This window comes from Physeter macrocephalus, chromosome 1 (assembly GCF_002837175.3).
Source record: "Physeter macrocephalus isolate SW-GA chromosome 1, ASM283717v5, whole genome shotgun sequence".
Lineage (NCBI taxonomy): Eukaryota > Metazoa > Chordata > Mammalia > Artiodactyla > Physeteridae > Physeter > Physeter macrocephalus.
The window spans coordinates 38,666,408-38,675,185 of record NC_041214.2 but is presented as its reverse complement, the minus strand read 5'-3'; the positions used below and the strand labels follow the sequence as shown (position 1 = coordinate 38,675,185).

At 34.7% G+C, this 8,778-nt stretch overlaps 1 protein-coding gene across 7 annotated transcripts in view; it reads left to right on the top strand.

The window, feature by feature from the left end:
* The window catches only part of ANKRD28 (ankyrin repeat domain 28), a 178,859-nt gene that overhangs the window by 102,348 nt on the left and 67,733 nt on the right, over positions 1-8,778 (top strand). For all 7 annotated transcript variants that reach the window (XM_028490006.2, XM_055090942.1, XM_007102249.3 and 4 more), the window contains exon 3: positions 1,797-1,875. In XM_028490006.2, coding sequence (XP_028345807.1) covers positions 1,797-1,875 — 79 coding nt within the window. The remainder of the gene's footprint in view (positions 1-1,796; positions 1,876-8,778) is intronic.

Here is an 8,778-nt window from a genome sequence, read left to right as displayed (position 1 = left end):
AAAAAAAAAAAAAAAAAATGACTAAGTTAGGACTCAGCTTTGAATAAAGCCTGATATTTTAGTGGTTCGGTGTTAGCTGTTTCAATGACCGTTTGTTCAGTAATTTCTATGCAAACCATTTGTTTGATGGGATATGTATTGGAATAAAAAACATGGTCTTGTGGAAATTAATTGGAGTTAGAGAGACAGGAACTCTTCGCTTATTAAAAACATTAATAACCACTATACCAACTATTTTAAGAACAAAAACAGTATCACAAATATATTAAAATTGTAGGAAGAAAGGTATGTAGAGCCAGTTATAATTGTGTTACACACATCTTTCTAATTCCTTTATATACTACAGCTAAACCTTTTTGGAATTGCCTGTGAGTATTTTTAACCCCTCTTTTGACTAGCAGTTTTTTCCCTAATTTATTCTCATTGGCCTGTCTTTTCTTAGCATAATTGGGGTTTTGATTGTCAAACTGGAAAGTTATTACGATGTGAAATTTTTCATTTTTTTAAATCTTGAAAGTTACAATGTTATCTTAATACAAGAGACCCCAAAATACAATACCTATTTAAATAAGAATTTTATTTCTCTTAATAGTCTAGAAGTTAGTGGTCCAACTCTGTGTTGGTGGTGCAGCTGTGCTCTACAAGATGATTCAGTATGTTTTGCTTAACAGACTTGTAGGGATATTGGCCTGCCTCTGCATGGTCAAAGCCAGTACAGTTGCACATGTGCCTCCTAGCCTGAGGGAAGTGGGAAAGTTTTAGTCTAGCTCTGGATTGGTGTCTTTTAGGTTGAAGATGACCTGAAAGTTGTGCCTTTACTTCCACTCACGTACCATTTGTCCACACTAAGTAACAAAACTTCAAGGCATGCTAGGAGTCTATTCTCTTGCTGGTGGGTAAATAACCAGGTAAAACTTCATTCCTATGGGCAAAGGGGAAAACAGAAAATGGAAAACAACTAATAATCTGGCTCAAAAGCCAGTATCTAAAAAATTGGATGTAAATTTCAAACTAAATATTTCTAAATGAATAGCTTTCTCAGATACAGCCAAGTCAGCAGCACTCTGTTGTAACTTTAGATGAAGTGTAATGTGAATTGAATCTCTGAATGTGACATTGCTCTAAGATCTTGCTTCTCAAAACTGGAGGACATTGTTGTTTGAGGGGGGAAGTACACACAGCCGTGCACTTAGATATAGCTTTGCTTCCTGGAGGAAGATTTAGAAGACTATGCATAGGATAGGAATATATTTTAGAGCTAAAAATGAAATTGGCAGGAACTTTAAGAAAAAGCTTAGGATTATTTTAAGGGATAATTTCAGATCCCCAGAGATATTTTCTATTTTTGCCACTATAGTCCTGTGGAAACATTTTGATAAGCAAACTTTTTTGTTTGTTAGGGTTTGTTTTATTTAGTTAGATCAACAATTCTAAGCTATGTAAAATTGTGGAAATATATTGGGGGGGGTGGGCGAGTAGTATGAAGTAAAGGAAATTTTCTTGTGTATACAAGCAGCATAGGCATCTTTGTTCAAAGAAAGTCTTAAGTTATTTCTTTGTCATCTTAGATTTTTCTTTTATTCTTTGCTGAATTTTATACCATTCTTTTAAGGCCAAAATATATTTTTTAGGCTTTTCTTCTCCTTGCAAAGAAATACTCTGATAATGGGACTTGCAGACTACACTAGAGTTGTGGAAGTAGTAAGCTGTAGTTAGTAATGGCTTTTCTTCATTTAAAGTGTATTAAAATTAACTTTATATTAAAACTTATGTTCCATCTTTCCTTCTTATCACAGGACAATGAAAAGAGAACTCCACTGCATGCTGCTGCCTATCTTGGAGATGCAGAAATCATTGAATTGCTTATTTTATCTGGTATGGTAAGCTCTGTGTAAGAGCACATCATGCACATTTTGGTCATATTTAATATTTATTAAACCTCATTGACTATTTCTTCATATTTGTTAAACAACCTGAAACTTAATTGTTCATTCTAGAAGTAATGATCTCATATCATGTCCCAGGTACTGTTTTGGTGCTTAGAGTACATCGGAAAACAAGTCACTGCCTTGCGGAGCATATACTCTAAAGAAAAACAGGCAACAAATACAAGTAAATTTTACAGTATGTTAGAAGGAGATAAGTGTTATGGAAAAATGAAAAAATAGATCAGAGTACAGTCAGCCCTCTGTTTCCATGGGTTCTGAATCCATGGATTCAAACAGCCACAGATAAAAAATATTTGGAAAAAATTCCAGAATGTTCCAGAAGGCAGAATTTGAATTTACCATGCACTGGCAACTATTTATATAGCATTACATTGTATTTACAGCTATTTATATAGCATTTACATTGTATTAGGTATTATAAGTAATCTAGAGATAATTTAAAGTATACAGAAGAATATGCATAGTATGCAAATACTATGCCATTTTATATAAGAGCTTTGAGCATCTGTAGATTCTGATATCCACAGTGGGTCCTGGAACCAATCCCCTGCGAATGCTGAGGGACAGCTGTAATGGAGTGGGATGAGCATTATATAAGTTGGGTATTATGTGGAGTAGTCATACAAGGCCTCGTTGACCACAGAGTTGCTGGGAGATGATAATAGTTCTCCAACGAGGAGGTGATAGTAGCTTGGAGCTAGTACAGCATTGGAGGGGATTAGAAAAGATGTGATTGTAGATATATTTTGAAAATGATGCCAGCAAGATTTATGTCTTTAAATAGCTTGTGTCTAATTTTTTTTGAGGGCCTGTAAAATATATTTTAGGAAATTGTACTTTATTTTTAAATTTCTTCTAACCTGTTCAAGACCTTACAATATGAAGTAATGGTAAAACTGTGTCCTATAGAATAGCACCTATGGTGGTCAGACTTCTTGCAGTCCTAAAACAGGCAATCAAAGAGAGCTTAGAAATATTTTTGTTGTATCCAGATTATCGTAAGTGATATTTATTGAAAAAGGATGCCTTTGTTTGAATTGTGCTTGTGTTGCCAGATTGCACAGATATACGCATAATGCAATTGGAGAGATAGTATCATTCCTTTGATATTTGGGAGAAGGAGCACTGAGAGAAATTTTGAGTCAAAAGCCTCTTAAATAGTAGCCTGAATAGAATTTTGCCATTATAAATTAATAAAGTTTTTTAAATGTGGTTTTTATAACAAATTGCATGATCTTATAGAATTACAGTCACTTATGGACCAAGCTAATATTCTTATATTAGTTTCTTTATGAATAACTTTATCACTGACGTACTTCCTTGAAGATGTCTGTTCCTCTATGGATGCTAGCTCACTTGATTTCAGCTGAAATTTACTAGAGGTAAGAACTGAGGAGGTTCAAAAGAAAAATAATGCTTCCTCTTAATTGAGGCATATTCTGCTTTAATAATATATCCAGGACCAGATGGCTTCACAGGTGAATGCTACCAAACATTTAAAGAAGAGTTAATACCTGTCTTTCTCAAACTGTTCCAAAATTTGAAGAGGAAGGAATGCTTCCAACCTCATTTGAGGTCAGCATTACCCTGATACCAAAATCAGAAAAAGACACTACAAAAAAAGGAAGTTACACCCCAATTTCCCAGATGAACATAGATGCAAAAATCTTTAATAAAATATTAATAAACCAAATTCAACAATACATTAAAAGGATCATACACCGTGATCAAGTGGAATTTATTACAGGGATGCAAGGATGGTTCAGCTTCCACAAATCAATCAATGTGATACACGCCTTAATAAAATGAGGCTAAAAATCATATGATCATCTCAATAGATGCAGAAAGAGCATTTGACAAAATTCAACACCTACTCGTGGTAAAAACGCTCAACAAAGTAAGTATAGAGGGACTATACCTCAACATAATAAAGTCCATATATGGCAAGCCCACAGCTAACATACTTAAAGCTGAAAAGCTGAAACCTTTTCCTCTAAAATCAGGGGCATGGTGAGAATACCCAGTCTCATCACTTTTTCAACAGAGTCCTAGAAGTCCTAGCCATAGCAGTTAGGCAAGAAAAAGAAATTAAGTGTTCAAATTGGAAAGGAAGAAGTAAACTGTCTCTTTTTGCAGGTGACATATTACATACAGAGAACTATAAAGATGCCATCAAAAAACTATCAGAAATAATAAACAAATTTAGTAAAGTTGCAGGATCCAAAATCAATATACAAAAATCTATGTGCTTGTATATACTAATAACTATCAGAAAGAGAAATTAATAAAATAGTTCCATTTATGATTGCATCAAAAAGAGTAAAATACCTAGGAATAAATTTAACCAAGGAAGTGAAAGAGCTGTACACTGAAAACTATAAGACATTGATGAAAGAAATTGAGGAAGGCACAAAGAAATGGAAAGATATTCCATGCTCGTGGACTGGAAGATTTAATATTGTTAAAATGTCCATACTACCCAAAGCAATCTACAGGTTCAGTGCAAGCCTTATTAAAATTCCAATGGCCTTTTTCACAGAAATAGAACAAACAATTATAAAATGTGTATGGGGGTCTTCCCTGGTGGCACAGTGGTTAAGAATCCTCCTGCCAATGCAGGGGACACAGGTTCAAGCCCTGGTCTTGGAAGATCCCACATGCTGTGGAGCAACTAAGTCCATGCACCACAACTACTGAGCCCACGTGCCACAACTACTGAAGCCCGTGCTCCTAGAGCCTGTGCTCTGCAACAAGAGAAGCCACTGCAATAAGAAGCCCATGCGCTGCAAGGGAGAGTAGCCCCCACTCGCCACAACTAGAGAAAGCCCACGCACAGCAACGAAGAACCAATGCAGCCAAAAATAAATAAATAAATTTATTTTTAAAAAATAATAAAAAATAAAATAACATAAGATTTGTATGGAATCACAAAAGACCCTGAATAGCCAAAGAAGTCTTGAGAAAGAAAAACAGAGCTGGAGGAATCAGGCTCCCTGACTTCAGCCTACACTAGAAAGCTACAGTCATCCAAACAGTATGGTACTCACAGAAAAACAGAAATATAGATCAATGGAACAGGATAGAAAGCCCAGAAATAAATCCACACACCTCTGATCAATTAATCTATGACAAAGTACGATACTACCCAAAGCAATCTACAGGTTCAGTGCAATCCCTATCAAAATTCCAGTGGCATTTTTCACAGAAGTAGAATAAAACAATCCTAAAATATATATGGAACCACAAAGACCCAAGTAGCCAAAGCAGTCTTGAGAAAGAACAATAAAACTGGAGCTTCCTGATTTTTAAACTATATTACAGAGCTGTAATAATCAAAACAGTATAGTATTGGCATAAAAACAGACACAGAGATCAGTGGAACAAAAGAGAGCCCCAAAATAAACTTGTGCATATTGTGATCGATTAAGGCAAAGGAGCTAAGAATAGACAATGGGGAAAGGACCATGTCTTCAATAAATGGTGGTGGGAAAACTGGGCAGCTATCTTACACCATACACAAAAAATCAACTCAAAATGGGTTAAAGACTTGAACATAAGACCCCAAATCATAAAACTCATAGAAGAAAACATGCAGGGCAAGCTCCTTGGAATCAGTCTTGGCGATGATATTTTAGATTTGACACTAAAAACAAAGAAAACAAAATCAGATATAACAAGTGGGACTACATTAAACTACAAAGCTTCTTTCTGCAAAGCAAAGGAAACCAACAAAATGAAAAGGCAACCTACAGAATAGGAGAAAGTAATGTGCAAATTATATATCTAATAAGGGATTGATATCCAAAATATATAAAGAACTCATACAACTCAGTAGCAAAAAACAGACAAACCAATCTGGTTAAAAGTCAGCCAGAGGGACTGAATACACATTTTTCCAAAGAAGACAGAGATATGGCCAAAGGTACATGAAAAAGTGCTCAACATCACTAGTCATCAGGGAAGTGCAAAGCAAAACCACAATGAGATACCACCTCATACTTGTTAGAATGGCTATCATTTAAAAAAAAAAAGCATTAACAAATATTAGCAGGGATGTGGAGAAAAGGAAAATCCCTGTTAGTGGGAATATAAATTGGTATCGCCACCATGGAAAACAGTATGGAGGTTCCTCAAAAAATTAAAAATAGAACTGCCATATGATCCAGCAAACCCACTTCTGTGTGCATATCCAAAGGAAACAAAATTACCATCTCAAAGAGATACAGGCATGTTCATTGCAACATTATTCACAATAGCCAAGACATGGAAACAACCTAAATGTCTGTCAATGGATGAATAAAGATGATGTGGTAAATGCATACATTGAAATATTATTTGGCTGTAAAAAAAAGAAGCAAATCCTGCCATTTGCAGCAATATGGATGGACCTTGAGGGCATTATGCTAAATGAAATAAGTCAGAGAAAGACAAATAATTCATGATCTCACTTATTTGTGGAATCTACAAAAACCAAATGGATAGAAACAGAATAGATTGGTTGTTGCCAGAGGTAGACAAGTAGGGGGTGGAGGAAATGGGTAAAGGTGGTCAAATGGTACAAACTTCTAGTTATAAGATAGTTCTGGGGGTGCAAACTTAAAAGTTCTCATCACAAGAAAAAAATTTTAACTATGTGAGGTGATGGATGTTAACTTATTGTAGTAATCATTTCTATATTATATGTCAGATCTTTTTGTTCTACATCTTAAACTAATATAATGTTATATGTCAATTATATAATAAAACTGGGGGAAAAATAATTATCACCCAGAACAGTAGTCTTCAAACAGTATATGTACACTCTTGAGGTTCTGTAGTGGTGCTTCACAGGTTCTGCTTAAATTTGGTTTGAATGCCATGGTTGTTGAGGCCCAAGTAATACACTAATTTACATACCCCGATTTCAAAATAGCCTTATAATTGTATTGAATGGATTTTTAATAAGTTATAAATTAGAATTGAAACTAAGTGTTTGACCTGATAATTCCCTAAAGAAGAGAATTAAATACATTGAAGGGGAAAGTAGACAACAAGATTAGGCTAATTTGTTTGTAATTAGTAATGAAAATTGTTACTGAAAAGTTTAGGGTAGACTGTTCTTACCCTCATGTTAGTTACCATTGACATGTTATAATAGTAATTAGGTTAACTTTAGTGTAATCTTAAGAAAATTAAGCAATGTGAAATAATCTCCATTTAGCTCTTGCGTTATACAAAAGTCATGGTATGCTCCAATAAGAATACACAATAAAGTAAATTACTGTAATTTCGTATTATAAAAACTACTTTGGTATCCATGGCAAGGAACAAATAGTTACTAAAATATTTCTCTGAAACGAAAAGTGAAGAATATAAAGAAGTTGATCGTTCCTTAGAGCAGTGTACTTTCATGTTCATGGACGTTTATGTTTCAGGTTTTGGTTGCTTTCTGATTTACTCTGATGAGAAATTAGGAAGTAATGTTCTGTAATTTGTTTAACTCTTGTGTTTCCATTGTCAAGAATTACGATGTTACAGTTTATTTTGTAATCATAATTCCCACTGTTTTATCACACACACACTGTCCTTATTCATAGCTTCTCTATTCCCATGTTTTTAAATTTTGATGTCTCTTGGTTGAATAGACATCATCATCAAGTAGTTTTTGTTTTTATATTTTCTGTAAGAGCTCATGGATATTGTATTCCGTGGTATCTTATTTATTTTGATCCGTTTCCTTTTTTTATTTAGCTGAAAGGTAGATTAACTAGTTATAAAATTCTCAATTTATGCTTTTTCCTTTCAACGTTGTAGATGTTACTCCACTGTCTTCTAGCGTTGAGTGAAAGTCTTGAATTGAGCTCCTCTCTGCTTACATTCCACCCCCCGCCCCCCACCATTACACTTTCCACCACCATAGTCCATTCCCTTCTGCCTGGATGCCTGTAGGATTCAGTTCTTTATCCCTGAAATTCATGCTAACTTTCCTAGGCTAAATCTGTTGATTCTTTTTGCTAGGGCATTATGTGAATGTACACTTTTAGTTTTGAAATTCGGATTTTTATTTCATTTATATCTTTCATTGCATCTTTGCATGTTTTATTTCTGTGTGTTTTTCTATCAGTAAATTTTTCTGCAGTGTGTTTTGCTACTAAAATGTATATCCTTCATCTGTCTTTATCAGCTTTTTTCTGATTGTAATTTTGTCTTTGCATTTAGTTTTAAGTTATTTCCTTTTACCTATCCTTCATTCATTCAACAAATACTTAATGAGCCTGGCTGCATAGCAGGTACCATTCTAGGTGCTGTGGTAGAGCAGTGAATAAAATAAATGAAGTCCCAGCCTTTATGGAGTTTATATTTTAATGGGGGAGATAGTAACAAGTTAATATAGTTTGTCATGTGTTGATAATTGCTATGGAAAAATTAAAGGAATGGTATGTTGGGTGGGGATCGGTTGCTATTTTGTGTTGGATTATCAGGAAATGATTCAGTGACATTCGAGGAGATAAGCAAATAAGGAATCGAGCCTTGCATACAGAGGTGCAGATGTTTAGTGGAAATTAAGAGATTAGCAAGAACAAACACCAGGAGGTGTAGCATGTTTGGAGGCAAGTGAAAAAAGCAGTAGGTGGAGGTTCCATATATATGTGTTAGCATACGGTATTTGTTTTTCTCCTTCTGACTTACTTCACTCTGTATGACAGACTCCAGGTCCATCCACCTCACTACAAATAACTCAGTTTCATTTCTTTTTATGGCTGAGTAATATTCCATTGTATATATGTGCCACATCTCCTTTATCCATTCATCTGTCGATGGACACTTAGGTTGCTTCCATGTCATGGCT